This window comes from Carettochelys insculpta, chromosome 27 (genome assembly GCF_033958435.1).
Source record: "Carettochelys insculpta isolate YL-2023 chromosome 27, ASM3395843v1, whole genome shotgun sequence".
In the NCBI taxonomy this organism is placed as follows: Eukaryota; Metazoa; Chordata; order Testudines; family Carettochelyidae; genus Carettochelys; species Carettochelys insculpta.
Window position 1 is genome coordinate 14522129 of NC_134163.1, and position 16112 is coordinate 14538240.

General features: G+C 61.4%; 1 protein-coding gene across 4 annotated transcripts in view; it reads right to left on the bottom strand.

Annotated features, from left to right (window-relative positions):
* Window positions 1-1981: 1981 nt before the first annotated feature.
* YJEFN3 (YjeF N-terminal domain containing 3) overlaps window positions 1982-16112 on the bottom strand; it is a 42675-nt gene continuing 28544 nt past the window's right edge. For all 4 annotated transcript variants that reach the window (XM_074978449.1, XM_074978446.1, XM_074978447.1 and 1 more), the window contains 4 exons: window positions 11278-11388; window positions 8958-9071; window positions 5078-5228; window positions 1982-2183 (listed from right to left, as the gene is read on the bottom strand). In XM_074978449.1, coding sequence (XP_074834550.1) covers window positions 1984-2183; window positions 5078-5228; window positions 8958-9071; window positions 11278-11388 — 576 coding nt within the window. In that variant the 3' untranslated portion in view covers window positions 1982-1983. The remainder of the gene's footprint in view (window positions 2184-5077; window positions 5229-8957; window positions 9072-11277; window positions 11389-16112) is intronic.

The window sequence follows — 16112 nt, forward strand, 5'->3', positions numbered from 1 at the left end:
GTCATCACTCTGTAAAGCCCCTCATCCCCATTGCCCAGCTGGGGAAACTGAGGCACACACCTGGTGTTACCACAGGACAGTAGGAAGCTCATGGAACCCATGCAGGGGAAACAACCCCTCACACCCACCCGCTCCATCACACCAAGCAGAGTCCCTGGGGCCACTGAAGCTAGTAACTTGCCCTATGTGCCTGGGGAGAGCTCTGTGGGTTTGATCCCCAACTTGTTTCCTTTGAGGTGAAGGCCACAGCTGCCCTGGGGCTGAACCAGGCCCTGCATGTCTCACCCCAGCCCCTGTTTTAAACCTTACAGGTGGGGGGGAGGGCACTGCTGGCACCGAGGGGGTTCCAGAGGCCACCTCTGGGGCTGGCTTTGGGGAGGCCATTCAGCTCCACCCCCCCAGCTCATGCAGCAAACTGGGGGACTTCCCGCATCCTATCCATGCCCTTGCTCAGCCGCAGTGCTACAGCGCCATGCAGAGCCCAGCTCCCCACACGAACGCCCGTGGGAACTGCTCATCTGGGCTGTGCCAAGAGCCGCCCCCCTCCCTCACTGGGGCTGGCGACAGTCAGCGAGGGGCCGGAGCTGCTGGCAGGTGCTGCCTACTTCTGGGCAGCTCCTTTCCTGGCTGGGTCCCAGGGGGTCACGCAGGAAAGGGAGCGCGACCCCCAAGCGCCACTCAGAGAACAGCAGCTGCTGCCAAAGGGGTGCGGCAAAGCGCCTTTGCCAGCACAGGTGGGAGCTGAGGCCGTGGGGAGGCGTTTGGCCCCTGCAGAGGTCACTGGCCTGCAGAGAAATGCAGGTTACTCCTCCCTGCAAGGCCGAGCAGCGGGGCTGGAATAGCACCGGCCAGGAGCCACCCACCCCACGCTCACCTGAAGCCATGAGCCGGGTCGCGCTTACCTAGGGGAAGCCCGGTAGTGCCACACACTGGACCTCCCTGCCCACCCCTGTGCTGAGCCACTGCAGGGGCGTCCTGCCTCCCTGCTCACTCCCCACAGACCCCCGGCCTCAGCTCCCGCTTGGCGAAGGCTGCCCCAGCCACGCCAACAGCTCCCAGGCCTGCCAGGCTGGCAACCTGCAGGGAGTGGCCCAGAGGCCTTCCAGGGCCACAGCTGCAGCACCGCAGAAAGCAACAGCCCGCAGCCCAGGGCCAGCCCTGCTCTTTGGCCGAGGGGCTGCTGGCTGGGTCCAAGCAGGGGCCAGCGAAGGCAAAGGGAGCAAGTTTCCTTCCCTGTCCACCTGCAGACAGGTCCCTGAGCAGAGCAGCTGAGTTCGTCTGCCCCCGCTGGGCCCAGCAGCCCCGGGCCCACACAGCCCAGCCGGGAGCTAACTGTGGCTGGAGGAAATCGCTCCCTGATCCTTCCCCTGGTGCTGCTCTGGTCTCTCTGCTGGCAGCGGCTGCAGAGCCAGCTCCTGTGAAAGGGGCATTGATTGATCCCGGCAGCCAGCGCTGGAGGCAGCCTGGGGAGTCAGATGGGCCCATCCCGCCAGGGGCTGAGGAGCTTCTCCCTGCTCTAGATCCTCCCCCTGCCTTTGGGGCACAATCCAGGCAGGCCCATGGGTACTCAGCTGGGGCACTGGAGCGCCTCGCATGAGCCCTCCAGCCTTCCTCACCGAGACGACCGCCTGTGACTCCACCATTCCCCCCGTGCCCTACGCAGAGACCCCGAGGCAGGGGAGGGGAGGGGAGGGGGTCAGGTCAGCTTTGCCTGTGATCCCAGGAGCATCTCCCTGCCCAGGATCACAGTGGTCTGAGCTGCCCCAGGAGGTTCCATCGGTGCCCCCCCAGCCCCAGGAGCCACACGCGGTCCGGGTGGGCCACCAGGCCCCGCTGCCCAGCCCAGCATCCCAGCAGGGCATCACCCGGGGGCTCAGAAACAGCCGAGACGCTAGCGAGCCTTTTTATTAGGCGGGAGCTGGGTGGCTTGTCCTCTCCCACCCCCCGCCCTGCCCCCCGCCCGCCCTTGCCCCCCCCAGAGCCTTACAGCGACACCACACACTCTGTGCCAGGGTATTCGGGCAGGTTGAGCTCAAACTTCTTCTGCACGTCGTAGGGCAGGAAGCGGCCGGCGAGGAGGTGGTGCCGGCCCAGGAAGCGGGTGGCGCACAGCTTGGGGGCGGCCAAGGAGACCAGGACGTCGGGGCTGATGCCGTCACTGGTGCCTGTCTCCACGTCCCACCCTGCCAAGGCAAAGAGAAGGGGAAGGTCAGACGGAAGCGGGAGCCAGGCTGCTCAGCAGTCGGGTGGGGGAGGGGGCTGCCCCAGCTGTGTGCGAGGGGAGGGCTCCTGGAGGGGGGGATCAGTGTTCCAGGGAGCTGAGCTGGTAACAGTCTCACCTGCCCCCCCCCATGCCCAAGAGCAGGGCTCCCTCTCGTTTTTTTCCATCCATGTGCAGAATAAAATTTATTACGTGCACTGAGGCCTGCGAGGGTGTGCACCAGCACAAACACAGGCTGCCATCTGCAGGCGCTCAGCTAGTCAGCCAGGTGGCATTTGACTCCCTCCTGGGAGGCCGCCCAAGCGCTCAGCTTCCAGGGAACACTGCTTGCTTCCCTCTGTCCCAAGGCAGCATCCACCCGAGGGGACGCAGGGCTAGTGAGAGCCAGAGCAACCTCTCCCCCCGCCAGCCTTGGCACTAGGCAGCTTTCTTCTGCGTGGGGATCGGTCTATTTCCGTCTCGCAGCCGGCTCCTGTTTGTTCTGCCCCTGGCCAGGACCTGTGGAGCTTCTGATGGGAATCCCAGGCCTGGCCACCAGACACGCCTGTGTTTTGAAATGACATCATGTCTCACTTTGGGGAGCGTCTTATTTATTACAAATGCCCGGCGTGTGTGGCGAGGCAGCTCCCTTTCAGCTGCCCGGCCAGAGGCGCTGGCAAGCACAGGGGAAGCTGGCGTGCAGGAGACGGGGTTCAAATGCTCCACGAAGTCAGAGCCCTTGAGGAGACGCTCGATCATTTCTGCGGGGCAGAGCAGGGACAATTTAACAGGCTCCATGCTGTGCTGGAGCTGAGCATCAACACTGCCTCTGTCTTCATGTCCCACAGGCTGGGCAAGCACCCCTTGGCACTGGGCAGCCCGTACCATAACCTCCAGCTCATCACAGAGCTGGGCGTGCCCCTGTCCCGATCAGCTGCACCCCCAGAAGATGCCAGAGGTTGGCTTGGTCACAGGAAAGGATCCCCCAGGGGCTGGATCCCGTGTGGACTTGCTTCTCACTAGCTGCCTGAGCCAGGATTCGAAGTCAGGCCTGCAGCTGGCAGCTCCGCTCCTGGGGCCACTCATGCGGCTGCTGGCTGGAAGGGGTTGGCCACAGGGTCAAGGGCCCGCAAACCCCACGGGCGTCTCTTGCGAGCCCTGCGGGGACCAAGCAGGCCTGCGTGCCGCTTCTGCTCTGCCTCTGCCCTCTGCCCTCTGCGCTCCAGTCCAGGGGCTCCCCAGGGCATGGCCCTGTGCAAGGGGCCCCAGCAAGGTCCCACTTCAAGGGGAGGCTCCGGAAAGGACACAGCTGAGAATCACTGCCCGAGTTCTGCTGTGTCTTTCAGTTGGCCACCCAAGGCCCTTTGCCAACATGGGCACATTTAGCCTCACCAGGACTCAGGAGGATCCATACAGGATCCCTCAATGACACACAGTAGGAAACTAAGACACTAACCACTAAACCTCACATTCCCCAGCCCTGCGACCGGGACCCAGGAGTCCTGACGCCTCCCCAGCTCTCACCACTAAACCTCACCTCCCTCCCAGCCCTGAGACCCAGGACCCAGGAGTCCTGACGCCTCCCCAGCTCTCACCACTAAACCTCACCTCCCTCCCAGCCCTGAGACCAGGACCCAGGAGTCCTGACGCCTCCCCAGCTCTCACCACTAAACCTCACCTCCCTCCCAGCCCTGAGACCAGGACCCAGGAGTCCTGACGCCTCCCCAGCTCTCACCACTAAACCTCACCTCCCTCCCAGCCCTGAGACCAGGACCCAGGAGTCCTGACGCCTCCCCAGCTCTCACCACTAAACCTCACCTCCCTCCCAGCCCTGAGACCCAGGAGTCCTGGCAATAAAGTTTCTGCTCTTCTGCGCGCAGCATGGCTGATCTGACCTAGGGTTCGCTCTCCCCAAAGCTGTTCTTGGCAGTAATGCACCAACCACAGGCGGCCCTGGCCACAGGGGCTTGGAGGGAGAGGTGAAGGGTTGGGGGGTCCTTACTGGGTTGGCTGCTGATCAGCCCCTCTTGAGGAAATACAATTACTAGAGCTGTGGCTGTGCCCCCCCTTTGCTATCCAGATCAAAGGCCTGGTCCCATGCTGGAGGAGAGGGAGGGACTCCCCAGTGGGTCACGGAGTGTGGGGGCTCCCCAGGCCCTGCCCCCCACCTGCAGCTGGATGTGACTCTCACTCAGCAGGAGAACAGACGGTTTATTAGTCGAGGGGGACACAGCATAGAACAGACTTGTCAGCACTGGAACCAGGAGCTGTCAGGACCATCCATCCTGGGGAGAGGAGCCCAGAGGGGGTCCCGGAGGTGGGCCCTGGCTCCTCTTTCTCCTTCTGCAGCCAGCCCAGACTGCCCCGCTCAACAGCCCAGTTCCTATTCCAACCAGCCAGGCCCCTCCTCCAGCCTTTGTTCTGTTTCCCGGGGGAAGAAATGTGGCAGCTGGTGGGCCGGGTTACAAAGGGCCTGGAGGGCCATTGTGTACCTGTGAGAAGTCCTCACAGGGAAACGCCCCTCACCACCGTGCACTGAAATCAAGGCACCCACCTGGCGTTACTACAGGAGAGCAGGAAAGACACCACCTAATCAGGGGAATAAAACCCTCACACATCCCACTCAGCCACATCAGGCTGCCTGGGGGACCAGCCCCTGGGTGGCTATTCCATGGGCAAAGCAGGGCACGCCGGAAGGGGTGGGACCACGGAGAGGGGGCTGGGAGGAGCACAGGGGGCTGGGGCTGGTGGGGTGAGACCCTGCAGCCCCTGGGGGGAGGGCTGCGGATTCCTGAGCGCAGGCCGAGGAGAGCGTGTGCCCAGAGGAGAGGGTGAGCCGAGCGGCCAGGCCCCGCGGGAGGGCTCTGGGCTTCCCACCTGAGGGCACGTCCAGGCTGACGATGGGGATCCGGATCTGTTTCAGGGTGGCTAAGATGCTGGCGTACGGCTCCTTCACCTCCCCCGGCTCGGCGTCAGCTCCCAGGATGGCATCGATCACCATGTTGTAGGCGTCGTTGATCAGCTGGACCTGGATGGGGCGGGGAGGGTACAGTCAGAAACTCCCCTCGGCCAGCACGAGTCTCCCAGCACCTGGCGGGGGCGTCCAGCTGCCCACAATCCCTCCGGGACTCAGGCACACTGGCCGGGGGGGCCAGTTCTCCGGGCTGCTGAGGGCTGGCCTCTGCCCCCATTTTCTCCTTATAGGGCTCTCAGACTGGAGCACGGTCCTGTCCCCTCTGCCAGCCAGGCTCTCCACAGCCCCTCCCCCTTGTCACGGGGTGGGGGGGTCCCCAGGCGCTGCCCCCATCCACAGTCAGATGCGACTCTCGCTCAGTGGGGGGAACAGCCGGGTTATGGGGTGACGGGGACACAGCGCAGAACAGACTTGTCAGCACCGGAACCAGAGGCCATCAGTACCAGCCATCCTGGGGAGAGGGGCCCAGAGGGGGTCCCCAAGCCAGGCCCTGGCCCCCTTCCCCCCTCTCCAGCCAGCCCAGACTGCCCCACTCCACAGCCCAGTTCCCATGCAAACCAGCCAGGCCGCTCCTCCCACACTTTGTCCTGTTTCCCAGGGAAGAAAGGGGTCACCAGGTTGCCTAGGGTATAAAAAGCAGGGAAGCCCTGGCCTATGGGTCACCACACTGGAACGCCTCTCACCACTAGGCACTGCTGCTGTGCCTAGGGAAACTGAGGCACTCAGCTGGCGTTACTACAGGGCATCAGGAAACACATGCAACTTAACCAGGGGACTCAAATCCCCACTTTGCCGCACCCCTCTGCTGGCCAGGCTCTCCGAACGGGAGCGCATCTCCCGGCGCTGGCAACGTGGCCTCCTGCACCAGGCGCAGCTTGGACCTGCTGGCTCCCAGCTTCTACTGGTGCACTGCAGAGGGCGTTTGAGGAGCATCTCACGGGGCCGGCTCCAGCCATTGAAGTCCCCCCCAGCCCCTGGCCAGCGTGCAGGGTGAAGAACCAGCCACTGCCCCGGTGAGCTGGGAACCTCTGCCTAAGCCAGCTCTGAAAAGAGCAGCCCCGAGGGCTGCCGCCGCCCAGGGAGAGAGCAGCGCAGGGGCAGTTGGTGCCTATTGCCGGGGGGGAGTCGGGAAGGGGATCAGCTGGAGACGTACGTGCACACGGCTCGTAGCAAGTGCTGGTGGGGGGGAGCGGAGGAGGGGGTAGGCAGGGGCATGAGAACATTTGTACACGTGAGGCTGCTGAGCCCCCTTCCCCCATCCACGCCCGTCCCCAGCTGAGGCCCCCCGGCACACGGGGCTCAGACTGGGACCCCAGCGCGCAGGGCTGGCAGCAGAGCCTCCGGCGCATGGGGCAGGCAGCCGAAACCTGACAGGCAGGGCAGCAGCAGAGCCTCCAGCACATGGGGCCAGCAGCTGGCTGCAAAGGCCCCCCCAGTTCAGGGGGCTCAAACCGGGACCCTAGCATGCAGCTGAGCCCCGAGGCCAGGGGCCAGCAGCTGGGACCCAGGCACTGGGCTGGGAGCCTGGAGGTGCTGCAGCAGGGAGGGGTAACTCCCGCCCCACCTTTGTATTGGTGGGTGATAGCTGTAGCTGCAGGGTTCAGGCAGAAACGGTGGCCCTGAGCCACTGCCCGGGTTGGTCAGACAGCTGTGCGCTGAGGGCCGATGGCCATGAGGAAAGGCCCCCAGGAGCCAGCTGCCCAAGCAGACACAACCACGAGGCTGCTGCGGTTTGGGCCAGGCAGCAAAGACGAATCCCAGGCACAAAGCGAAGCGAGGGAGGCCATAGGGAGACTGTCACACCTGGCGTTTGGGCAGCGCCCTCCGGGTAGTACAGGAACTGCCCGAGGCTCACTCGTAGGTGAGGCCTGCGCTAGCAGACGTACATTCCCCTGGGAACATGTCCGGGGAGGAGGCACAGCACGAGCGAGCACTCTGGCTTGGGAACGATTCCTTGGTGTCATGGCCTATTGCTCTCCCGGGGGGGGTTCCCCTGGACGGCTGGCCCCGGCCTCGGGGTGACAGGTGGCTTCCTGGGAGGAAGAAATGGCTGGAGCTCAGCTAGCCGGCCTGCTCTCTGCCCTCTGGGGGAAGCTGTGCAGGTCCGGGAAGTCACAGCAAAACCGAAGCAGTCTTAAAAAACCCCCGCGAGTCACAGGCCTTTTTTGGCCTGATGCTGAACTTCCACAGCACAGCTGGAGAAACCCACTGCCCCAGTGGAGCCAGGCTGGAACCTGCGTGATGCAGAGCACATTTGCTCTCATTGCGGTAGTAACTAGAACCGTCGCCGGCGCATTTTGAGAGCCTGCAGCAGACCCTGGGACCCACACCCAATGGGTTTTCAAGCCACTGTGCTCTTGGCCGCTCAGCGCAGACAAGCGGGGCAGAGATTTGAGGTCACATTCCTTCAGCAGCCTCCAGCGTTTAAAAAAGACACTAGCTGGCGTGTTTGCTCGGGGCGGTAGGAAGACAGCGGCAGTAATTCCTTTTCCAGCCGCAGGCGGCTTGCGCTTCCCTTTGGCATTTCTGGAAGTATGGGGCTCAGCTCAGGTGTCTGGACCAAAGCGCTGCAAGGAGTGCACCTCGGGTCTGCTCTACATAGCCCTTTCCTCCAACATTAACTGTACCCCGTAATCTCAGCTTCTAGGTTCCTTGCACCCCCAGATTAGGCAGCAGGAGGTTTCATTCAGGGGCCCCTGCGCCTTCCTTCTTGCCAGTACTGAACGAACAGCATGTGATTACAATGATTACTTAGTGGCACGGCCCCAGCTGCCCAAATCACAGACTGGCCCACTTTGTGCCAGGCGCTGTCCGAGCACAGAGCAAAGAGGCCATCCCTTCCCCACAGAGGCCCTGCCCAGACGCATGTGATCAGCACGGCCAAAATACGACCCCCCCTCCCTCCACCCTCTCTGTGGCTGGAGTCCAAGCACAGGCTGTCACGAAGGAGCCCACGCCACTAGGGGGCCCTGTTCCCCCTATTTCTTTATCCAGGTGTGGAATAAATTTTGTCGCTGAGGCGTGTGCGGATATGAACCACCAGAAGAAAGCCAGGCTGACGGCTGTGGGCACTCTGCTAATCAGTTGGGCGGCACCTGCCTCTCTCTGGGGCAGCCACCCCAGGGCTCAGGTAGCAGGGAGCCCTGCTAGGGAAAATCTTTAAACAGTAAGAAACCTGGCATTATTTAAGCTCTTGCACACACCTGGCGCCTTGCAGCCCCAGGCGAAACTGGGGGCTGGTCAGGGAAGCCCAGTGAGCTGTCTCCAGGGTTCCCTGTAAGCTGAGCACTTGGGCGGCTGCCCAGGAGAGATTCAAGTGCTGCTTAGCTCATTAGCAGACCACCCGCAGCCGGCAGCCTGTGTGTCTATGGGTGGTGCCCATCCGCACATGCCTCGGTGCACAGAACAAAATGTATTCCACCCCCGGAGGGAAAAAATTAGAGGGCCCCTGGTGCCAGAAGCGCTTGGTGCAGCCCAGCTGGCATAATCCAAAGTTGTTTCCGGTGACTCCTGAACTGAAGATGCCCCTTACCACGGGTAGCCTCCCGCACTGGCCGCATGGATGTCTCCCAAGGCCCCCAGTGCCTCCAGTGACCCAGCTGGAAACCCCCAAGGCGCTCTGGCTGTTTGGGGTGGGTTTGCAATGGGACGTGTGGCTGAGGGCGCACTCTCCAGACCTGAATGGGGAACCCCACAGGGCTGGCTCGGCTGGCGGGGTGGGCAGAGTAAAGGGCAGGGGAACCCCGTGTGCGCGGACCTGCACGTCCCCCCGGCATTGCTCACCTCTGTCGGCAGGTACGAGAGGAAGGGGATGTCCATCTTCTCGCACTGGGTGGTGAAATCCCGGTACAGGGAATTTGGGGAGCGTTTGGGGTAAAAGATGGTCGGCTCGTACTCCTGAGGGCAGGGAAGAGGAGAGGAAGCTTTAAACGCCGCCCAACACACCTCTGCCCACCTCAGCCCCTGCCTCCCTCTGCCCCGCCTTGACCCACAGCCACATGCACCCCATGGACAGCTGCGGCCCCTTTTCTCCAGCATCGGAAAGGGCCAGGGGCCCAGCTTAGCACTTGGGGTAATCGCCAGAGAGACTCCCCCGGAGCCCAGTGGGTGCTGGATCAGGAACCACCAGGGCACTAAGAAACGGCGACAGCAGAGACACTGGCACAGCGGATGGCCCCCCAGGGGGTGAGAAGGGTGGTCCAGGGCCTACGGGCTCAGGACTCCTGAGTTCCACTGGGAAGAGGTAGTTCCCCGGGCAGCCTCAGGCAGGTCGCTCTGCTGTCTCAGTGCTGCGGTCACCCCACTAGGAGAGCAGGGAGGGTCTGCGCGCCCCACTGCACCCCAGAGGAACTGGGTTTAAAGCACCTGAAGGGGTGGGGCACAATGCAGCACTAAAGCCTGTAACAGTGTAGACAAAGATATTCATCTCCCTGGAGCAGGCTGCGATGCCTCTACACACTAGGCACCAGTCCTAGGGATAGCCTGGCGCACTAAGGTTATCCTCCCATTTCCAGGAGCCGCAGGGCGCAATGCATACATTACAGCAGCCCAGAGGCTGCTCTGCTTTGCTCTGGGGAGTGGGGGGTGCTCAGAACATGGTCAGCACAATCGTGGCTACAACCTTTCAGCAGCCCCAAAGCGCCACTCCCTTCCCTCTTGTCCTGGGGGGAACGAAGCAGCAGAGACGCCGCCCTTTGAATGTGCAGGCTGCTGTCTGCCCACCGCCCTCTAGCAGCTAGGGTGTCAGAGCTGCTCCGGATCTCGTTGCAAGAGCAGCTCTGGTTTGCTGCCCCAGACCTCCCTGGGCTGCCCCTGTAACAAAAGAGAGCTGTTGCAGGGGGTTAGTCCTGGTGAAAGGTGCCTCTGTCCCCGTAAGTGGTGGCTCTTAGATAGTGAAAGGGGTGGGGTCCCCATCCTTCAGCTCTGAATGAAGAGATACAGGGAGGGATTTAGTCTCTGAGGTCCGCTGCGTCCCAGGCCTCTCTGCAAGGGCTGCCGCAGAGGGGCCAGGTCCTGCCCGGGTTGAGTTTGCATGGCAGAGAGTGGGATGCAGTGGGAGGTGGGGATTTTCTGCCCCCAGGGTTAGCGGGCAGGCATTGCCTGATGCCCTGTAGTGCCCTGCAGCTGCCCTAAGTCACACTAGGCAGCAGAAGAGCACAGCCGTGACATGAGCTCAGGTGGATTTGGGAGTGTGAACTGAACAGGAAGCTGGAAGGCAGTTTGCCCGGGCTGGGGGAGAGAGATGGTGGGGGGGACAAGGCCCTGGCCTGGAGGATCCCCTTGGGCCTCCCCTCCCCAGGATGGATTGAACTGACTGTCTCCGGCTGCTGTAGTGACACCTCTCTGCTGCGCTGCGTCTCTGGCAACTAATAAACCTCTTGTTCTACCTGCTGCGGGAGCATCACTCCTGGCTGCGAATGGGCGCAGGGCCTGGGGACCCCCAAACCCCATCACAGAGAGTCATTCCCAGAGGAGAGGTCTCAGGGTCTCCCGGGCTCCCAAGAAGTCCCTGTGTTCATCACCCTGGGCCCAGCAGAGCTGTCAGGAGCCAATGCAGAACAGGGACCCCACATCCCTGTCTCTGCATCTCCTGGAACAGGCGAGGGCTGATGGAATTGACAGGAGCTGCTGCCCGGAGGAACCCAAGACACCCCACTGCCGTGGCCACTAGCGGGAGCCAAGAGGCCATGGGGTCCAGTCTCCTCTTGCTCCCTTCCGGGGGAATCAGGAGTGTCTCGCGGATGCCCGTGGGGTGGGAAGAGAGGCCGGGCACACGCCTGACTCACGTGGGGGATCAGGCAGAGGTGGGAAAAGTGCCCAAAAGTTAAGTGAGTAAAAGTACAGCTGCTGGGGGGGATGTACTTAAGTACAAGTCACCAGTGTCGCTCTGGAGAAGTGCACACGTCACAGCCGGCTTCTTCCCCAGTACCCAGCAATGAAAGCAGCTGCACTTCTACTCAAGTAACTTGTGGGGTCCTTTTCCCACCTCTGAAATCAGAGCACCAGGAGGCCTGGAGGAGGGTCACAGATCACAGCGAGGGCCCCCCCCCCGCCCCCGGCAGGTGCTGGGGAGAGAAGTGAGTGATTCCTCACGGATACTTACAAACACCCGCAAATGCCGCGCGCACACCAAGCCAATGGCGCCGTTCTGGTCGGGGCCACACACCACCAGCACCGTGGGCTGCTTCCGTGGGAGGGAAGGCAGCGGGAACACCTGCAGCGCAGAGAGAGGCAACGGGATGGACACCCTGCAGCGCCCCTGGCCCTGATCTCCAGCCTGGTCCCCTTGGCAGGAATAACCTCCCCCCTGTCTCTGCCCTTTCTCCCTAAAGCCAAGCAAAAGCGCATCCGTTGCTGAAGTGCAGCCACCTCTGGGCTGGAGCACAGCGGCTGTTTAACAGGACGTCAGAGTGCTGCCCCAGTTGGTCTGAGGGGTGCGCCGAGGCATGCTGTATCTCCACAGAGCTGCAAAGGAGGGGGAAGGCGGACGAATTCAGCCAGGACTGGGATTCATTCACACCTGAACAGTTGCACATGTGATCCCAGAGGGGCCAGACTGGGCTGAGATACAGGGATCCCACAGGCCCTGCTAGCCCCATGCTGCAGCACTGAAGCTGCTGGAAGCAGCTCCCGGCAGCTCTCACTCGCCCTGCGAGACATGACGTCATCACAGCCCCAGCCATCTAGCAAGTGTGTCTTGCGGGCAGCCTACAAACAAAGCGGCTTTCTCGTTGCGAGCGGCTGGTGTGCAGTGCCTGGGAGCGGGGGGCTTGGCAGGCTCCCCCCGTGCTCCTCACCGTCTCACTCCCTGCTGCCTTGGTGCAAGAGGCAAAGGAAGTCTGAACACACCAAGCGGCGTAGCAGTGCCGGGAGAACCTCCTATTTACCCGCCGGTCTGTCCTGAGCTTGGAGTCTGGCCTTGAGTTCCAGTCACGCCTCAGACACAAGCTGTTTCCCCTCCCTGGCGTCCTGAACATCCTTTTCAGTACCTGTGCCCTGGCCGGCTCTGCACACACTGGCTGGGATTCTAGACTTTGGGCACACTCTTATTTCCGACATCTCATGGCTCCAGGCGCAATGGAAAGTCGCTCCGGTTAGGGATTGTCCACACATTTGTTTTCTTTTACTTGGGGTTTTTTTCCATTTAAAAAAAACCCTTTTTTCCGGAGAAAAACAAACAAACAAAAAAATAAAAACTCCACTTTCCATCCGCTCTGCACAGCCTGTTGTTCCGGACTACCAGGGCATTTCACTCAAGCTAATCATGCCACCAAAACGAAGGATTTTCCCTGAGCCCCACCTTCAATTTGGAAACCGACTCCGTGTGCACTCACCAGAGGGCATTACGACTTAACGGGCCTCCAGGGAGGCGGCCCGTCGTTGGTCTGACTTGGGAATTGGGCTCGCTGGTGTGAACGCTCCATTTGGAGAGGCTCTTGTGGCAAGGACGCGCTTTTCAGAAAGAACTTATTTCAACTGTACGGTGTCAAAGTCCGTTATTTCTGAAAAGCCCGGCTGGGTAGTCACAGAGGCGGAGGGAAGATAGGACTCCAATGCCTTCCTCCTTGAGAGCAGAGACTGCATGCTTCAGACACGAGGCTGCTCTCACCACGAGTTGCGTTCAGAAGTAGACCTGGGTGATCAATGGACTTCTCAGACCACTAGTGCATCTGAACTCGCTAAAACCTTGGTTTGGGGCAAACCAAAAGCATAAATTTTGGTAAATCAAAACGCTGGGGGAAAAACAGGGCTGGAAAAGTATTTGCGGAAAAGCATGTACTCTCCCCCTCTTTATTGTACTCAAGTACCCAGAAGTGGCAGCAGCTGCACTTTTACTCAAGTAACTCTGCGGGTACATTTCCCACCTCTGGTGCCACTCACAAGAAATTGGTGGGTTGCATCCGAGTGTAGAGGAAATGCACAAAGCGCCATCTTGCAATACACCGCCCAGTGCAGGGGCAGCTGGCCAGGGTGGCATGGGGCTCCCCTGAGAGCCACAGTTAGAGCAACTGGCACAGTCCTGGCTGCAGCTGGTGGCTGGGGCCATGCTGGGGTGGGCAGCAGGGAGCGGGGCACCAGCGGCTGAAGCTGATAGACTCTCAGACCTCTGGGTTTTACTGAAATGTGGAACCAAGTCCGGGGAGGGGGGCAGGGCAGGAGGGAACCAGCCATGGGCAGGAAAGCAGAGACCTGCTTCCAGCCATAACCTCCTTGGCGGCTGCCCTGGGATGACCCCGCCTGCTCCCAGGCGGTCTCCTCTGCGCGGCTCCCCTGGGGACCGGCTGAGCACCAGCCGCAGGTGCTCGGTGGGATTTCAACTGAGGCCTAGAAATAGAAGGGGCCAGCATTAAAAACACCCTTCAGCTGCAGGGTGTCTGTCTAAACACACAGCCCACTGCCAGGGCCGGAACTAACCCGGTGGCTCGAAGTTAGCAGCGGGAGGTGATGAAAAAGCCCTGGCTGGACTGGAAGAAACATTTGTCTGATCCTCCCATGAACCCCTGTCCACCAGCGCTGCCCCTTTGCGCAGGTGGGGCTGGGGAGAGACACTCCAGGCTCCTGGGGAGAGGCCTCTGGCTGCATGCCCCCCCTCCCATGCAAATCTGGTCTCTCCTGCCCCCATCCTTCCACGGTTCTCACGGCGGCACGTAAGACATGCAGCCAGCCCACGGACCCTGCATATCATGGCTGGGACCCTCTCCCGCTTGGTGTGCGCTGCTTGTCCCGGCACATCCTGCCTCTAATTAGATTGTACGATCCTCGGGTTCGGGGTGGCACATTTCTCCCTACGTGTGCAGCTGCCAGTGCCCCCATCTTAAAGCCCAGATGTGGGGCTCTGGGGTCTTCCATAGGAGAGAGCAGGCGGGCTGCTTCACACAGGGTCAGAGCAAAGGCCCATCTGGCCCAGGGGTCCTGTCTGCCACCAGTGCCCGGTGCCCCAGAGGGAAGAACAGAAGAGGGAATCCTAGAATCCAAATCCCGGGGCTGGAAGGGACTTTGGGAAATCCTCTGGTCCACCCGCCCAGTGACCATCCCCTGACCCCTCTTCTGTCGTCCGGAGCCTGGGGACACCAGTCCTACCCATCCTGGCCAGTCGCCCTCCATGGCCCGGCCCCCCATGAATGTATCTAGCTCAAGTCCTGGCCCGGAGGGGGAGGGATGGTTGCCAGAGGCTGGGGCAGGTAGCAGGGGATGGCTCACTTGACGATTCCCTGTTCTGTTCTGTTGCACCTTGGGGTGGTCACTGCGGCCAGGTGGGTCAGATCTTACCTGGTGCGGCATTGTCCCTGCTGGGGGCCCGATGGTGGGTTCGGGGCAGGGGCTGGTGGGGGAGAGAGGCAGCAGACGCTCCTGTCCTCTCGGGGGGTCCCACGAAGCACCCAGAACTTTAGACAGCTGCGAGGTGGCAGGGCCCAGGTGCTAGAGGGAGGCAGGCTCACCTTTGCCCTGCCCTGGCGTCCTCTCGCAAGGCCCGGGAGGGAACGAAGCTCCCCATGGTAACGGCCTCCTTTCCTGGGACAGCAGCCAGGGCTGGCTTGTTCTCTGAGCCAGCGATTGGCAAGGCGTGCGTGGCTCTTTGGGCAGCACATGGCCCCTCCCTGCAGCGCTTGCTCTGCAATTCGTCCCGCCTAATAGACCCAGCTGGGTTTCGGAACTCACAGAGGGACTCTTGTTAACAACGCATCCCCCACCCCCAGCAACCAGCCAGGGCCAGATGGGGATGAAAAGCCAGGATGCCCTCCCCTTGGCTTCTGGGGGGCTCTGGCCTTCATCCCTCTCCATGCAGCCTGCAGGAGGGAGCCTGGTTTGCACAGACATAATGGGCTTCCATCCCTCTCCCTAGGGTGCTGCATACCAGGGTTCCTGCTAACATTTTCCATCCATGGGGGGAATAAATGTCCTGTGCACTGAGGCCTAGGTGGATGCGCACCACCCGCAGACACACACAGGCTGCCGGCTGGGGGCACTCTGCTTATCAGCTGGGCAGCACCTGAATCTCTCCTGGGCGGCCCACCAAGCGCTCAGCTTGCGGGGAGGACTGCTGGGAGCCCCCAGTTCTGCCACAGGCACTGCAGCTTCTTCCCCAGGAGCTGGAAACCTCCGATCACGTGGCGGTTTCTTTTTAAAGCAAAAGCAAAGCTGAGCTCCCGTGCAAGCAGGTCAGCCCAGAGGAATCCAAAAACAACAGCGGGAGGAAGAATGGGCCGGGGGTGGAAAGCTTTGCTCCCACCGCCATCTGCTTAACGTCCCAGCAAGCAGCCAGCTGCCGACAGAACCTGCCCCGGCCGAATCAAATCTCTGCAGCGTGACACGTTGCACCGACTGCTGGGCACTGGGGACAGCCAGGGGCAGCCGGATGCCCGTCCTAGCTCTGGCTCAGGGGGACCCTCTCCCCGGCTCAGCTTCCGCATCTGTGCAGGGAGGAGACGCTGCGCGATCTCTGCAGAGTGGGTGCTGTTGAAGACTGAAGCCCAATGATGGTTTGTGTGTGCTGGCCTGGCAGGGGCCATCTTCATGGGGGTGGGGCTCTTGCAGCTCCGAAGGCCCATTGAACCCACACTGAGCTGAGGATGAACCCAGGAATTCTGCTGTGCAGGGCCACTCCGAGGGTTCATGGAGCCCTGGGCCCCAGTGCTATTAAACTGGCGCCCCCATGCCCGACACCAGTGCAAGGTGGAGTGGGGTGGGATGGCAAAGTTTTGGAGATGCGATTTTTATACGATGCAGCAACACACCAGTGAAATATTTTTAAAACAGATTTTAAACTAAAGTCCTGTCGACTTAAGGCTTGTCTCCCCGCCCCGCCCTGCAGCGTTCACGCAGCCCACCAGGGTAATTTGAGCTGAGGCTTTTCCCTCGACATAATTACTCCAGCTCTGCAAACCACTTTTGCTGACCCCACTCCACTGTCAAGGTGGAAAAGGAAGGTGTGTGACC